We start from the raw sequence: 18,889 nt of genomic DNA on the forward strand, positions 1-18,889 counted from the left end.
TAATAGCATCAAAGAATCATAGAATATTTTATTTGTTGTGTCAGGGCAACCAGTCACTTATGTTACATTTCTAACAGAACAAAGCAAACAAACAGACAAAATACAGAATTTGCGAGTTTGGTAGTTGATTAAATGTCCTTTGACCAGCCTCTGGCCACTTGGAGTGCCTCTGGTGTTGCTGCAAGAAGGTCCTCCCTTGTGCATGTGGCAGGGCTCAGGTTGCATTGCAACAGGGGGTGAGTGGTTTGCTCTTCTCCACACTCACATGTCGAGGATTCCACTTTGTGGCCCCATTTCTTGAGGTTGGCTCTGCATCTCGTGGTGCCAGAGCGCAGTCTGTTCAGCGCCTTCCAAGTCGCCCAGTCTTCTGTGTGCCCAGGGGGGAGTCTCTCATTTGGTATCAGCCATTGGTTGAGGTTCTGGGTTTGAGCCTGCCACTTTTGGACTCTCGCTTGCTGAGGTGTTCCAGCGAGTGTCTCTGTAGATCTTAGAAAACTATGTCTGGATTTAAGTCGTTGACATGCTGGCTGATTCCCAAACAAGGGATGAGCTGGAGTTGTCACTGCCTTGGTCCTTTCACTATTGGCTGACACTTCCCGGCGGATGTCAGGTGGTGCAATACCGGCTAAACAGTGTAATTTCTCCAGTGGTGTGGAGCGCAGACACCCCGTGATAATGCGGCATGTCTCATTAAGAGCCACATCTACTGTTTTAGCGTAGTGAGATGTGTTCCACACTGGGCATGCATACTCAGCAGCAGAGTAGCACAGCGCAAGCGCAGATGTCTTCACTGTATCTGGTTGTGATCCCCAGGTTGTGCCAGTCAGCTTTCGTATGATGTTGTTTCTAGCACCCACTTTTTGATTGATGTTCAGGCAGTGCTTCTTGTAGGTAAGAGCACGGTCCAGGGTGACTCCCAGGGATTTGGGTGCGCTGCAATGCTCCAGTGGGATTCCTTCCTTCCCAGGTCATCCTCAGAGCTCGGGATGCTTGTCTGTTCTTGAGATGAAAGGCGCATGTCTGTGTTTTAGATGGGTTGGGGATCAGTTGGTTTTCCCTGTAATAGGCAGTGAGAGCACCTAGAGCTTCGGAAAGCTTCTGTTCTACCATCTCAAAACTCCCTGCTTGGGCGGTGATGGCACGGTCATCAGCATAGATGAAGCTCTCTGTCCCTTCTGGCAGTGGCTGGTCATTTGTGTAAATGTTGAACATGGATGGAGCTAGCACACTCCCCTGAGGCAGGCCGTTCTTCTGTTTCCGCCATCATAGAATCCTAGAGTTGGAAGAGACCTCCTGGGCCATCATCCAGTCCAACTCCATTCTGCCAAGAAGCAGGAATGTTGCATTCAAATCAACCCTGACAGATGGCCATCCAGCCTCTGTTTAAAAGCTTCCAAAGAAGGAGCCTCCACCACACTCCGGGGCAGAGAGTTCCACTGCTGAACGGTGTCTGAGCAGCGTGTTCTTGGCTCAGAGCTGATCATGAGGTCTGCAGCTCCTCCCACAACTTCTCAGGAAACATAGAGCAAGGAAAGAAAGCTGCATATCAGAACATACATACAAGTTGTAAGCAACAGGATTATATGTAAATTACTAGAGGAGGGTTGAAGAAGGTTGTAATTTCCAACAGAAGGACTTGTTGCTGTTGCTTTTGCTGCTGTTGTGGTTGATGTGGTGGTGGTGGTGTGCCTTCACATAATTTCCTCCCTATGGCAACCCCTAGACAAACCTACCATGGGGTTGCTTTGGCAAGATTTCTTTGGGAAGCAAATAGATGAATAATAATAATAATAATAATAATTGTGATTTTATTTCTTACCCACCTTTCCTCATGACTCGAAGCAGGTTGGCAGGAGCTAGGGCTAACAGCAGGAGCTCACCCTGTTGCGTGGATTCAAACTGCCAACCTTCTGGTCAGCAGTTCAGCAGCACAAGGGTTTCTTGAGTTGGTGGTACAGAAATTGGTGCTTACTAACTTAGGCGATCCCTCGTTGTCTGAGTAAGATTGGTGTCCTGGTGGTGGGTCCATAGGTAACTGTGGACCCCTATTCTTGACCTGCAGTGAGGGCATTGGTTTCCATGTGGAAGGTGGTCCTAGTCAGGGTTGGCTTGGCGCGCCTTTCTCTTGGCACATTTCTCTCTTTCACCCTCCATTTGTGCCTCTTCAAATTCTACAGCACTGCTGGTCACAGCTGACCTCCAGCTGGAGTGCACCACCTTACAATCAATCGCAAATTGGGATGGAAGAAATAGTTCAAGACTTCACAGAAGAAGTAGAGTCAGTGTTGGAAGGCTGCTTGAGCGAAGCCTTTAAGGCGGGCCTGAGCCAACTTGGGCCCTCCCAAGTTGGCTCAGACTGAAGTCCAAAATACCTGGAGGGTCCAAGTTGGCCCAGGCCTGCTTTGCAGAGAGAGCCAGTCTCACCCCAAGGATTGTTTTGCTAGCTGAAAAGCACAATAGTGCTCTCTCTGTCTCTCAGTGGGAGAGGAGAGGGGGTTAATGGCCCCTCTCTTCTTCTGGGCTATTCTTGAGCAAGGAAGGAGCAGCCCTCTTCTCTCCCCAGAGCAAGACAGGTAATTGTGCCGAGGAATGTTGGCTGGCTCTTGCTCAGCCTTGTGCTCGCTTTTTCCTCCTCTCTCCAAAGAAGGAAGGCCTGCTCTTTAGGGTTTGCAGAAAACCCGTTTGACCCCAGAGAGATTGTCATCAGTAAAGCAGTTGGCAGGCAGAAGGACTCCGGGAATTCCAGTAGCAAACAGAAAATGGGAGGTGTTTCCAAGGCTTCACCTTCTGGAAGGACAAGAATCATAGAATCCTAGAATCAAAGAGTTGGAAGAGACCTCATTGGCCATCCAGTCCAACCCCATTCTGCCAAGAAGCAGGAATATTGCATTCAAATCACCCCTGACAGATGGCCATCCAGCCTCTGTTTAAAAGCTTCCAAAGAAGGAGCCTCCACCACACTCCGGGGCAGAGAGTTCCACTGCTGAACGGCTCTCACAGTCAGGAAGTTCTTCCTCATGTTCAGATGGAATCTCCTCTCTTGTAATTTGAAGCCATTGCTCCGCGTCCTAGTCTCCAAGGAAGCAGAAAACAAGCTTGCTCCCTCCTCCCCCCTGTGGCTTCCTCTCACATATGTATACATGGCTATCATATCTCCTCTCAGCCTTCTCTTCTTCAGGCTAAACATGCCCAGTTCCCTAAGCCGCTCCTCATAGGGCTTGTTCTCCAGACCCTTGATCATTTGAGTCGCCCTCCTCTGGACACATTCCAGCTTGTCAATATCTCTCATGAATTGTGGTGCCCAGAATTGGACACAATATTCCAGGTGTGGTCTAACCAAAGCAGAATAGAGCATGGGGAGCATGACTTCCCTAGATCTAGACACTAGGCTCCTCTTGATGCAGGCCAAAATCCCATTGGCTTTTTTTGCCGCCACATCACATTGTTGGCTCAATTTGGAGACTGAATGAAACGTCAGGAGAAATGCCCCTAGAACAGTGGTTCTCAACCTTCATAATGCTGTGACCCCTTAATACAGTTCCTACTGTTGTGGTGACCCCCCAACCATAAAATTATTTTTGTTGCTACTTCATAACTGTAATTTTGCTCCTGTTATGAATTGTCATGTAAATATCCGACTTGCAGGATGTATTTTTATTCACTGGACCAAATTTGGCACAAATACCCAATACTCGCACATTTGAATACTGGTGGGGATTTGGGGGGGGGGGGTTGATTTTGTCATTTGGGAGTTGCAGTTGCTGGGATTGATAGTTCCCCTACAATCAGACAGCATTCTGAACTCCACCAATGATGGAATTGAACCAAATTTGGCACACAGAACTCCCATGGCCAAGAAAAAATACTGGAAGGGTTTGGTGGGCATTGACCTTGAGTTTGGAGTTGTAGTTCGGAGGGGATTTATTTTGGGAGTTGCAGTTGCTTGGAGTTATAGTTCACCTACAATCAAAGAGCATTCTGAACTCCACCAATGATGGAATTGAACCAAACTTGGCACACAGAACTCCCATGGCCAAGAAAATAATACTGGAAGGCTTTGGTGGGCATTGACCTTGAGTTTTGGAGTTGTAGTTCGGAGGGGATTTATTTTGTCATTTGGGAGTTGCAGTTGCTTGGAGTTATAGTTCACCTACAATCAAAGAGCATTCTGAACTCCACCAATGATGGAATTGAACCAAATTTGGCACACAGAACTCCCGTGGCCAAGAAAAAATACTGGAAGGGTTTGGTGGGCATTGACCTTGAGTTTTGGAGTTGTAGTTCACCTCCCTCCAGGTGTTTTGGACTTCAACTCCCACAATTCCTGGCCTCAGGCCCCATCGTTTTTCCCCCTCAGCCGCCATCTTGTCGGGGTGCTTTGATTGTGGTTTTCCTACATGGAAGAAGGGGTTGGACTAGATGGCCCACCGGGTCTCTTCCATCTCTGTGATTCCAGGTGCAGGGCTGAGGGTGGGCTCTGAATGCTGTTTGCCCCATGTTTGTATCTCCTCCATGTTGGCCTTTCCCAGAGTGCCCAGAGGAAGTCTGTTGGTCTGACCTTGGGGTCTGCTCTCTCCCACTGGGGGTTGGAGCCCGTCTCCATCCTCAGGTTGATGTGTCCACCTTGAAAATGTTCCAGCGCTTGATAGGGAGCATTATTGCAAAGGCACTCCTGCTCTCCTGGCTTCAGCCTTCATTAGGCTCTCCTGTCTCCTCTCAATCTTCTCTTCTGAGGCCAAACATCTCCAGATCTTTAAGAGGCTCCTCAGAGGGATTATCCATAGCCTCCATACCTATGATATCTTTAGGTGCCCTCTTCCATCAACACACTCTCCATGGTCCTTCTAGTCCAGGAAAGCTCCTAACTCATACTTAGGACCCATCCTAATAATACTGATTGTGATGCTGATGATGATACTTAAGAGATAGGCGATCCCTCGTTGTCCGAGGATGATGGTCCTCCAAGAGCGGTGTCCTAGTGGTGGTCCATAGGTGGCTGTGGAGCCCTCTTCTTGATCTGCATGTTCTCCTGTGGTGAGGACATTGGTTTCCAGGTGGAAGGCGGTCCCGGTTGGGGTTGGCTTGATGCGCCTTCCTCTTGGCACATTTCTCTCTTTCGCCCTCCATTTGTACCTCTTTGAATTCTGCAGCACTGCTGGTCACAGCTGATCTCCAGCTGGAGCACTCAAGAGCCAGGGCTTCCCAGTTCTCAGTGTCTATGCCAGAGTTTTTAAGTTGGCTTTGAGCTCATCTTTCAGTCTCTTTTCCTACCTACCAATATTTCTAACTCATAGATTCATAGAGTTGGAAGAGACCCCAGGGGCCATCCAGTCCGACCCCTTCTGCCTGGCAGGAGCACCTAATCAGAGCATCCCCAACAGACGCCCATCCAGCCTCTGCTTACAAGCCTCCAGAGATGGAGACTCCATATCCACATGTGGTCATGTCCACGAGCGAAACTATACTGGAAAAAAATCCACGAAGAGGTACAGGAAATATTACATATAAGAATCCCATTTAAACCAGATATATTCTTATTAGGCATAACAGACCCAAATATAGACAAAAACACAGATAAACTTATTTTCCTATTGAATACAGCAGCAAGAATTTGCTACGCAAAACTCTGGAAGAAAGAAGACACTCCAGAAATTAAGGATTGGACAGAAAAAATATTAGATATAAGGAATATGGACAGGCTAACATACCTGTTATCCAAAAATAATGGGACCCCAATAAAAGAAACTGACTGGACAAATGTGACAAGTTACTTAAATCAAAGAAACAGAAACATAGCAACTTAAATAGAAGAGAAAATAGAAAGAAAATGCAGGTGGAAGAAAGAAAAGGAAAACCCACTTGGAAGATATGAAGGAAGTCAATGAGAGAGACGCACACCATCTGTCTCCACTGTTTTCTTTTTTTTTCTTTCTCTTTTTAAAATCTTTTCTATTTCTTATTTCTACATCTTTTTTTTCTCTTTTTTCTTCTTTTGTTTCCCTCTCTTTACCCCTCCTTTCCCCAATTCCTGTTGCCTTCACTTTCTCCCCCATTTTCCCTCTCTCTACCCCCTCTATGCTTACCTTTCTCTTACTTTGCACTTTTCAATTCAGACACACTGTATGTAACAAAAGGAAATTTTCAATAAAGATGATTTTTAAAAAGAGAGAGAGATGGAGACTCCACCAGACTCCATTGCAGTCTGGGAAGCCCTGGCTCTTGAGTGCTCCAGTTGGAGGTCAGCTGTGACCAGCAGTGCTGTAGAATTCGAAGAGGAATATTCCACTGAACTGCTCTTAATCTCAGGATGTTCTTCCTAATGTTTACGTGGAATCCCTCTCCATGTGGGCCTCTTTGAGCTCTGGATTGGTTGATGCTGCTCAAAAGCATTGGCCTGGAGATGGGTAATTGGTCCCGGTTGGGGTTGGCTTGATGCGCCTTCCTCTTGGCACATTTCTCTCTTTCGCCCTCCATTTGTACCTCTTTGAATTCTGCAGCACTGCTGGTCACAGCTGATCTCCAGCTGGAGCACTCAAGGGCCAGGGCTTCCCAGCTCTCAGTGTCTATGCCAGAGTTTTTAAGATTGGCTTTGAGCCCATCTTTCAGTCTCTTTTCCTGCCCACCAATATTTCCAACTCATAGAGTTGGAAGAGACCCCAGGGGCCATCCAGTCCGACCCCTTCTGCCTGGCAGGAGCACCTAATTAGAGCATTCCCAACAGACACCTGTCCAACCTCTGCTTAAAAGCCTCCAGATATGGAGACTCCACCAGACTCCATTGCAGTCTGGGAAGCCCTGGCTCTTGAGTGCTCGAGTTGGAGGTCAGCTGTGACCAGCAGTGCTGTAGAATTCGAAGAGGAATATTCCACTGAACTGCTCTTAATCTCAGGACGTTCTGGGGAATCCTTCTTCATGTGGGCCTCTTTGAGCTATGGATTGGTTGATGCTGCTAAAAACCATTGGCCTGGAGATGGGTAACAGGCACGCAAGCCACCATTTTCCAGTTGTTGAGGAGTTGCCAGGAAAGGAAGGGACAATGGCAGTGGATGAGCACAAGTGGGGTGCCGATCCCTGGCAATTTGGGAAGAAAACCCTTGGTGCATCAGAAAGCCCTGGACCACTTCTGTCCCCTTTCAGCCTGGCTGGCCGGCCCCTTTCCCCATTCAGGGTCAGTTTACAGCCAGAGATGTTTGGGGTCACTTTGGATACAGGAGAGAAAAGGAGCGTCTCTACAAAGGACCCCCCTCCCCAAGTCCTTTGTAGATGGTCATTTCTCTCTCCTTTCAAGACCCCAATTCCTCATAAGAACCCCGGGGAGATCCGCCTCCTCTTTCCTTGCTAGGAATTTTCTAGGGGAGTTTCTGAGCATTTCTGGGTGTTTCCATTCAAAACAGGAGGCTTTGCTGGGAAGGTTTCCAGAGGCACAAGGCTGCCCCCTTTTGCACAGCGGCCTGCCTTCCTTCCCCGCCCAGCTGGCTTTAATGAACACTTTCCTCGTCAACAGAGTCGTTTGTAAACAGCGGCTTAGCCCTGTAATGTTATTAAGGTGGGGCTTTGCAGGTGGTCTTGCTTTCCCTGCCTTTTCGCCAAAGGCATCAAGGACATCCTCCTTGCAAGGTGGGTTTGGCCAAATCATAGAATCCTAGAGTTGGAAGAGACCTCCTGGGCCATCATCCAGTCCAACCCCATTCTGCCAAGAAGCAGGAATATTGCATTCAAATCACCCCTGACAGATGGCCATCCAGCCTCTGCTTAAAAGCTTCCAAAGAAGGAGCCTCCACCACACTCCGGGGCAGAGAGTTCCACTGCTGAACGGCTCTCACAGTCAGGAAATTCTTCCTAATGTTCAGATGGAATCTCCTCTCTTGTAGTTTGAAGCCATTGTTCCGCGTCCTAGTCTCCAGGGAAGCAGAAAACAAGCTTGCTCCCTCCTCCCTGTGGCTTCCTCTCACATATTTATACATGGCTATCATTTCCTCCAAGAGGATCCAGGACATCCTCCTTGCAAGGTGGGTTTGTCCAAAAGACTGGATTTCCTTGATTTTTGCTCTCCTGGAGACAGGGATGCAATGGATCAATGGCTTCAAACTACAGGAAAGAAAGGAGGTTCCACCTGAACATGAGGAAAAACTTCCAATAGGAGTCTAGTGTCTATATCCAGGGAAGTCATGCTCCCCATGCTCTATTCTGCTTTGGTTAGACCACATCTGGAATATCATGTCCAATTCTGGGCACCACAATTCAAGAGAGATGTTGACTCTAAGCTGGAATGTGTCCAGAGGAAGGAGACTAAAATAATCCAGGGTCTGGAGGACAAGCCCTATGAGGAGCAGCTTAAAGAGCTGCAAGATACTCCACTTTGACAGGAAAAATGAAATGCAAAGATACAGAATGGGGGATGCCTGGCTCGAGAGCAGTACGTGTGAAAAGGATCTTGGAGTCCACGTGGACAGGAAGTTAAACATGAGCCAGGAATGTGATGTGGTGACAAAAACAAAAACAATGGGATTTTGGCCTGCATGAATAGGAGCCTAGTGTCTAGATCTAGGGAAGTCCTGCTCCCCATGCTCTATTCCGCCTTGGTTAGACCACAACTGGAATATTGCGTCCAATTCTGGGCACCACAGTTGAAGAGAGATATTGACTCTAAGCTGGAATGTGTCCAGAGGAGGGCGACTAAAATGATCAAGGGTCTGGAGAACAAGCCCTATGAGGAACAGCTTAAAGAGCTGTGCATGTTTAGCCTGAAGAAGAGAAGGCTGAGAGGAGATATGATAGCCATGTATAAATTTGTCAGAGGAAGTCATAGGAAGGAGGGAGAAAGCTTGTTTTCTGCTTCCCTGGAGACTAGGACGCAAGGGAACAATGGCTTCAAACTACAAGAGAGGAGATTCCATCTGAACATGAGGAAGAACTTCCTGACTGTTAGAGCCGTTCAGCAGTGGAACTCTCTGCCCCGGAGTGTGGTGGAGGCTCCTTCTTTGGAGGCTTTGAAACAGAAGCTGGATGGCCATCTGTTTTTGAATGCAATTTTCCTACTTCTTGGCAGAATGGGGTTGGACTGGATGGCCCATGAGGTCTCTTCCAACTCTAGGATTCTATGAGAGATATTGACAAGCTGGAATGTGTCCAGAGGAAGGAGACTCAAATGATTAAGGTTCTGGAGAACAAGCCCTATGAGGAGCGACTTCAAGAGCTGGACATGTTTAGCCTGAAGAAGAGAATGCTGAGAGGGGATATGATAGCCATGTATAAATATGTGAGAGAAAGCCACAGGGAGGAGGAGGGAGCAAACTTGTTTTCTGCTTCCCTGGAGACTAGGACACGGAACAATGGCTTCAAACTACAAGAGAGGAGATTCCACCTGAACATGAGGAAGAACTTCCTGACTGTGAGAGCCATTCAGCAGTGGAACTCTCTGCCCCAGAGTGTGGTGGAGGCTCCTTCGGAGGCTTTGAAACAGAAGCTGGATGGCCATCTGTTTTTGAATGCAATTTTCCTACTTCTTGGCAGAATGGGGTTGGACTGGATGGTCCATGAGGTCTCTTCCAACACTATTATTCTAGGTGTTTTGGAAGGACCATAGGGAGAAAGGAGCAGGCTGCAATTCTCCAGAGGAGGGTGACTAAAATCATCAAGGGTCTGGAGAACAAGCTCTATGAGAAGTGGCTGAAAAAGCTGGCCTGTTTAGCCTGAAGAAGAGAAGGCTGAGAGGAGACATGATGAGGGACATGGATAAAAATGTGAGCTGGGGAAGTTATAGGAAGGAGCAAGCTTGTTTTCTGCTTCCCTGGAGACTAGGACGCAATGGAGCCATGACTTCAAACTTCAGGAAAGGCAATTCCACCTGAACATGAGGAAGAACTTCCTGATTGTGAGAGCTGTTCAGCAGTGGAACTCTCTGCCCCAGAGTGTGGTGGAAGCTCCTTCTTTGGAGGCTTTGAAACAGAGGCTGGATGGCCATCTGTTGCGGGTGCTTTGAATGTGATTGTCCTGCTTCTTGGAAGAATGGGGTTGGACTGGGTGATGGTCCATGAGGTCTCTTCCAACTCTAGGATTCTCTGACTGGCTTCCCTCGCAGGCCAAAATGTACCAGACTTCCTAAACCCATAAAATATCCCTCTTGGAGTGTCTCCAGCCTGGTGTCCTTTTGGGATTTTTGGTTGAGGTCCTTCCTTTACTCCTTCCAAAGGTCCAGCAAGAAAAGACCGCAACTCTGCCTTGTAGAAAGTCCAAAACATTTTATATTGATCCAGTTTCTATTCCTTTGAGCCCCCCAAAAATGACAGGACTGACAACGGAAGAAATGGGAAAAGTGTTGCACCTGGATTCTCAGAAACCTTGGGTGTTTTCGCGTTCATAGAATCCTAGAATCAAAGAGTTGGAAGAGACCTCCTGGGCCATCCAGTCCAACCCCATTCTGGCAAGAAGCAGGAATATTGCATTCAAATCACCCCCGACAGATGGCCATCCAGCCTCTGCTTAAAAGTTTCCAAGGAAGGAGCCTCCACCACACTCCGGGGCAGAGAGTTCCACTGCTGAACGGCTCTCACACTCAGGAAGTTCTTCCTCATGTTCAGATGGAATCTCCTTTCTAGTAGTTTGAAGCCATTGTTCCATTGCGTCCTAGTCTCCAGGGCAGAAGAAAACAAGCTTGCTCCCTCCTCCCCGTGACTTCCCCTCACATATTTATACATGGTGCTCATCATGCCTCCTCTCAGCCTTCTCTTCTTCAGGCTCAACATGCCCAGCTCTTTAAGTCGCTCCTCATAGGGCTTGTTCTCCAAACCCTTGATCATTTTAGTTGCCCTCTCCTGGACACATTCCAGCTTAGAGTCAACATGTCAACATGTCTCCAAGGAAGCAGAAAACAAGCTTGCTCCCTCCTCCTCCCTGTGGCTTCCTCTCACATATTTATACATGGCTATCATCATATCTCCTCTCAGCCTTCTCTTCTTCAGTCTAAACATGCCCAGCTCCTTAAGCCGCTCCTCATAGGGCTTGTTCTCTAGACCTTTTATCATTTTAGTCGCCCTCCTCTGGACACATTCCAGCTTGTCAATATCTCTCTTGAATTGTGGTGCCCAGAATTGGACACAATATTCCAGGTGTGGTCTAACCAAAGCAGAATAGAGCATGGGGAGCATGACTTCCCTAGATCTACACACTATGCTCCTATTGATGCAGACCAAAATCCCATTGGCTTTTTTTGCCACCACATCGTTGTGCAAAGCCTCTGCAGACTTGGGAAGGGCTGCGTCGGCCACCTAGTCCCGACCCCTTGCCGCGCTTGATTTCGAATGGAGAGGCTCAGCGGTGGAGCTGGGTTTGGCATGCGCCTCGTTCGTCTGGGAGGCCATTTTGTCTCTGTTGCTAGGGAGGATTGCAAGGGAGCCCCCGAGAAAGGAAGCAAGCAAGGAAGGAAGGAAGGAGAGCCGCCTCTTCCAAACCAGCCTCGCCTGCTCTGCCACTCACTCATTTCCTGCAGCGTGTGGCGTGAGCAAGGACATGGATGGCACAGGGCTGTGTGTGTCATGCTTGGTCGTTTATATGCAGCCAAAGTCAGACCGGTGGCCACTCCACAGGTTGCCAGGCGTGTGTGGTTTTCCTTGAGAGGAATTGCAGAGCTGCCCGGGGAAACATCTGCTTGCCTTGCCTTTGATGCTCCATTTTGCACACGTTCGAAAGGCACATAAGGTGCCTCAGTGCACATGCAGCAAACCGTGCGGCGTAGAGGAGCAGGGGAGAACCCAGTGAGGTTTGCCAGTGCCATTTGGAATTTGGCCCACCACGGGGTTTGACCCACAAGAGGGTTTAGCAAGGCCTGTCAGGTTTCCTCTAGCATGGGTTGGAGTTGGGTTTTGGAGAGGGCAGAGGGTGTTTCTGCTTTGGTTAGACAACAAGCTAAACACGAGCCAACAATGTGATGTGGCAGCAAAAAAAGCCAATGGGATTGTGGCCTGCATCAAGAGGAGCCTAGTGTGTAGATCTGGGAAAGTCATGCTCCCCATGCTCTATTCCGCTTTGGTTAGACCACACCTGGAATATTGTGTCCAATTCTGGGCACCACAATTCAAGAGAGATATTGACAAGCTGGAATGTGTCCAGAGGAGGGTGACTAAAGTGATCAAGGGTCTGGAGAACAAGCCCTATGAGGAGCGGCTAAAGGAGCTGGGCAGGTTTAGCCTGAAGAAGAGACGGCTGAGAGGGGATATGATAGCCATGTATCAATACGTGAGAGGAAGCCACAGGGAGGAGGAGGGAGCAAGCTTGTTTTCTGCTTCCTTGGAGACTAGGACGCAATGGAGCAATGGCTTCAAACTACAAGAGAGGAGATTCCATCTGAACATGAGGAAGAACTTCCTGACTGTGAGAGCCGTTCAGCAGTGGAACTCTCTGCCCCGGAGTGTGGTGGAGGCTCCTTCTTTGAAGGCTTTTAAGCAGAGGCTGGATGGCCATCTGTCAGGGGTGATTTGAATGCAATATTCCTGCTTCTTGGCAGAATGGGGCTGGATTGGATGGCCCAGGAGGTCTCTTCCAACTCTTTGATTCCATGATTCTATGATTCTATGACATGCATTTTACTCAGAGGTTAACCTCCTTCTACACTGACCATTGGATGCAGTTTGAAGCTAGTTTCAAATGGCTTTAGCTGGATGACCAAACTCCCACAAAAGTGTGCAAAAGAAAGCCCTTCATACACATCACTTCTTTGAGTCATTACCATCTAGGCCAGGGGTCAGGAACCTTCAGCCCTCCATAGAATCATAGAATCAAAGAGTTGGAAGAGACCTCATGGGCCATCCAGTCCAACCCCATTCTGCCAAGAAGCAGGAATATTGCATTCAAATCACCCCTGACAAATGGCCATCCAGCCTCTGTTTCAAAGCTTCCAAAGAAGGAGCCTCCACCACACTCCGGGGCAGAGAGTTCCACTGCTGAACGGCTCTCACAGTCAGGAAGTTCTTCCTCATGTTCAGATGGAATCTCCTCTCTTGTAGTTTGAAGCCCTTGTTCCATTGCGTCCTAGTCTCCAAGGAAGCAGAAAACAAGCTTGCTCCCTCCTCCCTGTGGCTTCCTTTCACATATTTAGGTGAAAGTCCAGGTGAAGTCCAGGTGTGGTGGACTTCAACTCCCACAATTCCTTGGGCCAAGGTAAGCCTTTGGGGCGAATGCCGAGCCTCAAGGAATTGTGGGAGTTGAAGTCCACCACACCTGGAGGGCCGAAGGTTCCCCATGCCTGATCTAGGCCGTAGACTGGTTCCAAATGATTCTATGTAATCACCTGGGCCAGGCATGGGCCAACTTTGGCCCTCCTTGTAGTTGTTTTGGACTTCAACTCCCACAATTCCTAACACCCTGCTGGTCAGCGTAGATGAGGCTAAGTCCTGCTGATTTTGGGTTTATTTTACTCTCAGGTAGGCGCATGTAGGACCACCCCCACTTTGGAGATGCCTTTTCTCAGGACCCTTTTCTGTCTCCTTTGGTCCCATCCTTCAGGCTGAGAAGAAGGCCAAAGTCATTGCCGGGATGAACGCGGTGGAGGAGGCGCTGCCGCGGAGCGAGCCCCAGAAGGAGGAGGAGGCCAGCCCCCCGGCCTCCCAGCAGCCCACCGACCCGGCCTCCCCCAACGTGGCCACCACCCCAGAGCCCCTGGGGCCCGATGCTGCCGACAAGGGCATGTCCAAGACGGCCGACGACGAGCCCGAGTATGAGGTGAGACGCTTCTCCATGCTCCTCATTGAGGACTGGAGACTTGGGCAGTGTGGGTCGAATTCCAGCACTCCCCTTCTTCAACCATAACTGCACAAGTCCTTATGGTTCATCATCTTCAAATTCATCCATTTTATTTATTGACAGTATTTATATTCTGCCCTTCTCACCCCACAGGGGACTCAGGACGCATTACAATGTACATATACATGGCAAACATTCAATGCCATAGACACACAACATACATAGACAGACACACAGAGGCTATTTAACATTCCAGCTTTTTGATGAGGGTATTCTGGCCACCAGGGGAGCTGTCACTTCACTGTCCACTTGTGACATGGATGAAGTACTTCCTCATTCTTTGCATGCTTGCTGGAGATTTTTATGGCCTTGTAAATACATGGCAGACATTAAATGCCATAGACACACAACATACATAGACAGACACACAGAGGCTATTTAACATTCCAGCTTTTTGATGAGGGTATTCTGGCCACCAGGGGAGCTATCGCTTCACTGTCCATTTGTGACACTGATGAAGTACTTCCTCATTCTTTGCATGCTTGCTGGAGATTTTTATGACCTCGTAAATACATGGCAAACATTCAATGCCATAGACACACAACATACATAGACACACAGAGGCTATTTAGCATTCCAGCTTTTTGATGAGGGTATTCTGGCCACCAGGGGAGCTGTCGCTTCACCGTACATTTGAGACACTGATGGAGTACTTCCTCATTCTTTGCATGCTTGCTGGAGATTTTTATGACCTCGTAAATACATGGCAAACATTCAATTCCATAGACACACAACACATAAAGATAGAAAGTCAGAGGTTATTTAACATTCCAATTTTCTGGCCACCAGGGGAGCTGTCGCTTCATCGTCCATTTGTGACACTGATGAAGTACTTCCTCATTCTTTGCATGCTTGCTGGAGATTTTTATGACCTCGTAAATTAGTTAAATTAGCCTCCCTGAATAAGTGGTACCTAAATTTCCTACTTGAGAGATGCAACTCTCTTTCGGGCTGCAAAGGTCAATAGCAAGCTACACAAATTGGTCGGAAACTCACTCCAACCTGGGCTGGCTTTGAACTCGTGACCTTTCGGTCAGTAGTGATCTTAATGCAGCTGACTCCCAACCAGCTGTGCCACACTTTCTTTCAGTCCACACACAGAGTGGGCCCATAACCCTTTTCATTAGGGAAAACTACCCAAAAATACAGCAGAGCATCCAAACTACAAACTGCTCCTCATTGAGGCCTGGAGACTTGGGCAGTGTGGGGTTGAATTCCAACAGCCCATTATTACTGTGCCTGTGCATGTTGTAATTTTTATATTTTTATGTATTTTTATGTTTTTATGTAACCATGATGTTATTGTTTATTGTTTGTGTTTTCGGTTTGTGTTTTGGTTTTTCTTTATTGTAATTGTCATTTGGGCTTGGCCTCATGTAAGCCCCTCCGAGTCCCTATTGGGGAGATGGTGGCGGGATATAAATAAATATTATTATTATGATAATTATGATTATGATTATTATTATTATGTTTGTGCTTATGCAGTCCTAAGATGCTGTGGAGCAGGCATGGGCGAACTTTGGCCCTCCTCCGGATATAATAATAATAATAATAATAATAATAATAATAATAATAATAATAGCTTTATTTGTACCCCGCTACCATCTCCCAAGAGACTTGGTGCGGCTTACATGAGGCCGAGCCCAAAGACAACAATACAAGCAATAATAACAACAATACAAGCAATTAAAATAAAACACGGACAATAAAATAACGAAACATAACAATAAGACAGCACACAATTAAAACTAAGGGAAGGCCAAATGTAGAATTAAAATTGAGAATAATATTTTGGGTTTGACTCCCACAATTCCTAACAGTTGTGGGAGTTGAAGTCCAAAACACCTAGAGGAGGGCCAAAGTTTTTCCATGTCTTGCTGTAAGGTTATATTATGCTGCCTCCCACTGGTGGATATACCTTTGGACCCCATGCAAAGTGGAGTGAGGTGTAAACTGAAAATTGGAACCTTGAAATGGCCAGCAGAGCCCTCATACTGGACTCTTCTCAAGGAAGGCCTCCTTCCCAATTGCCTTCCCTACCTGCTTGACCCCCTTCTCTTCCCTCCACAGGACGGCCGGGGCTTTGGCATCGGAGAGCTGGTCTGGGGAAAGCTGCGGGGCTTCTCCTGGTGGCCGGGGCGCATTGTCTCCTGGTGGATGACCGGCCGGAGCCGGGCCGCGGAGGGCACCCGATGGGTCATGTGGTTCGGGGACGGGAAGTTCTCTGTGGTGAGTGGACGGCGTGGACGCAGAGCGGCACCTGCACAGGACTGGCACCTGAGTTTCATACCTCTCTGATGCCAACGGCTCCATCCTGCGGGGTTTCGTTTGAGGAGGGCTTATTTATTTATTTATTGACAGTATTTCTATTCCACCCTTCTCACCCCACATGGGACTCAGGGCAGATTACAGTGTACACATATATAGCAAACATTCAATGCCAATTTTAACATACAACATATACAGACATACACAGAGGCTATTTAACTTTTTATGGCCACCAGGGGAGCTGTTGCTTTAATCGTCCATCTGCAATGCTGATGAAGCACTTCCGCATTCCCCGCATGCTTCCCCGCTGGAATGCTTTGCTGGAGTCTTCTTTATGGCCTCATAAATCAGTTAATTTAGCCTCCCCACACTTTAAGGTGGTACCTAATGGGGAGCTGTCGCGTTCCTCGTCCATCTGCGACGATGAAGCACTGCCGCATTCCCCGCATGCTTCCCCGCTGGAATGCTTTGCTGGAGTCTTTTCTTTATGGCCTCATAAATCAGTTAATTTAGCCTCCCCACACTTTAAGGTGGTACCTAATGGGGAGCTGTCGCGTTCCTCGTCCATCTGCGACGATGAAGCACTGCCGCACTCCCCGCATGCTTCCCCGCTGGAATGCTTTGCTGGAGTCTTCTTTATGGCCTCATAAATTAGTTAATTTAACCTCCCCACAATTTAAGGCGGTACCTTATTTTCCTACTTGACAGATGCAACTGTCTTTCGGGTTGCAAAGGTCGACAACAGGCTACACACAATTGGTTGGAAGCCCACTCCAACCCGGGCTGGCTTGGAACTCATGACCTTTTGGTCAGAGTGATCTTAATGCAGCTGACACTCAGCCAGCTGCGCCACAATCCCAGTGCATAATCCCCGATTAACATAATTCAAAAACCACTGGATGCATTGACACCAAACTTGAACACAATACACCTATCAGGCCAACGAGTGACCATTACTCATTAAAGCACTGAAAAACACAGTGGAAGAGACTTAAAAGCCAAAAAATAAAATAAAAAATACATTACATTACAACGTATGCGCATAACCACATAAATACACATACACACACACACAAAACACATCTACACAGACTGGGCCACAGCAACGTGTGGCAGGAGACGGCTAGTATATTATATTGAGATATAAGCCTTAAAGTGCCAGTTTTAATGGTAGTAAAAGTGCAACAGCTCTTTTACTTGTTCACTAACACATTACACAGCATTGTTTATAGCAGACATGGGCAGACTTTGGCCCTCCCTCCAGGTGTTTTGGACTTTTGGAAGTGTGGGAATTAAAGTTCATAACACCTAGAGGGAGGGCCAAAGTTCGCCCATGGCTGAGATATAGCATGACTCCTGTCTCTGCAGTTTCATTTATCCAAGCCTAACAAAATATGTTGTGACGATGTGTAGATTTTATTCCTTTGGTTATGTGTAGTTTGGACAGTGGTTTAGGGATGGTAAGTATGGGAGATTATATTTTGTTGGAGAGGGTGGCTTGGCGTTAGCTGAGTTGCCATAGCAACAGGGGTGGAGCCAACTGCCTCTTCAGGGGCAGCTGTTTTAAAAAAGAGTCAGTCAGTACGCCGGCGAGCTACTGAGTGGACTGAATCTCTTGGTGGAGATTCAGGGAATGTGTCTGTAGCCAGGGTGCTATAGGGAAAGACTGAATCTCTTGGTGGAGATTCAGGGAATGTGTCTGTAGCCAGGGTGCTATAGGGAAAGACTGAATCTCTTGGTGGAGATTCAGGGAATGTGTCTGTAGCCAGGGTGCTATAGGGAAAGACTGAATCTCTTGGTGGAGATTCAGGGAGTCAATTGGTGACCAAAGTGGTTGCAGAGAAGGACCCGGTACAGGGGGTTGTTGATTCTGAATTAAGAATCAAGGTTTGGCTGGGTTTAAGCCTGTTGTGCCAGCTGTGAAACCTTTTGAAGTGTTTGCCTGAGTTTACTCATGAAACCTTTCCAATGTAACCATCAAGATTTGTGCCTCTTTTGAAGAACAGTTATACATTGTTATACTCCTGTTAAAATAAACTTGTTACTGATTTCCTCAAGCCTTGCCTGATACAGTTCCTCCTAAGTTGAACAGCCTGCAATAGTAAAGTCAAGCCAAGAAAGTAAACGCTACGCTATCAAGTGAATAAAGCCTTCTGTAATTAACAGTCCCTTTATAAAATAGCTCCTAGGTTGATATTGATCGTTGCCCGGCTTCCCTCATAGATCAGGTGGCAGTGGGTGCTTTACCACGCGCACCTTCACAATTGGTGGCATTCGGTGGCATTAAAACGGTCATCGTTACAATTGGTGGCAGCAGTTTAACGACTCCTTCACATATGTCCTCCAGCCTGACACTTCGTTCCGATAGGGTTTGTTGTTGTACATAGTTTTGCATCTCCATGTGAAAGCCCAGCAAGGAGTCCCTTGGGGATATGGGGATTTTGCAGAGTGGAGGACTCTGTGTCTCTGACGCTCTTTTCTCTTCTTTCCTGGCAGGTCTGTGTGGAGAAGCTGCTCCCGCTCAGCTCCTTCGCCAATGCCTTCCACCAGGCCACATACAACAAGCAGCCCATGTACCGGAAGGCCATCTACGAGGTGCTCCAGGTAAGGGAATGGGGCCTGTGGGGCTCACACTGGCTGGCTGCTCTATGAGCAAAAAGGCAGAAGGGGTGATCTGGAAGGAAAGCAGGCTACCCCACACACCTGCGCCCCATGTGCTCAGAGAGTGCTCACCTTCTCGCTTTCTTCGCCTACTCAGCCTGGATTTAGTTTGCCAGCAACACAGAGGAAGGCTTTGAGAGCAAGTGGTTAGGGTTGCTTGTGT

At 47.8% G+C, this 18,889-nt stretch overlaps 1 protein-coding gene across 4 annotated transcripts in view; it reads left to right on the forward strand.

The window, feature by feature from the left end:
* DNMT3A (DNA methyltransferase 3 alpha) overlaps nucleotides 1-18,889 on the forward strand; it is a 229,665-nt gene that overhangs the window by 165,774 nt on the left and 45,002 nt on the right. For all 4 annotated transcript variants that reach the window (XM_067470891.1, XM_067470997.1, XM_067470943.1 and 1 more), the window contains 3 exons: nucleotides 13,501-13,716; nucleotides 15,868-16,026; nucleotides 18,562-18,669. In XM_067470891.1, coding sequence (XP_067326992.1) covers nucleotides 13,501-13,716; nucleotides 15,868-16,026; nucleotides 18,562-18,669 — 483 coding nt within the window. The remainder of the gene's footprint in view (nucleotides 1-13,500; nucleotides 13,717-15,867; nucleotides 16,027-18,561; nucleotides 18,670-18,889) is intronic.

Source organism: Anolis sagrei, chromosome 1 (genome assembly GCF_037176765.1).
Source record: "Anolis sagrei isolate rAnoSag1 chromosome 1, rAnoSag1.mat, whole genome shotgun sequence".
In the NCBI taxonomy this organism is placed as follows: domain Eukaryota; kingdom Metazoa; phylum Chordata; class Lepidosauria; order Squamata; family Dactyloidae; genus Anolis; species Anolis sagrei.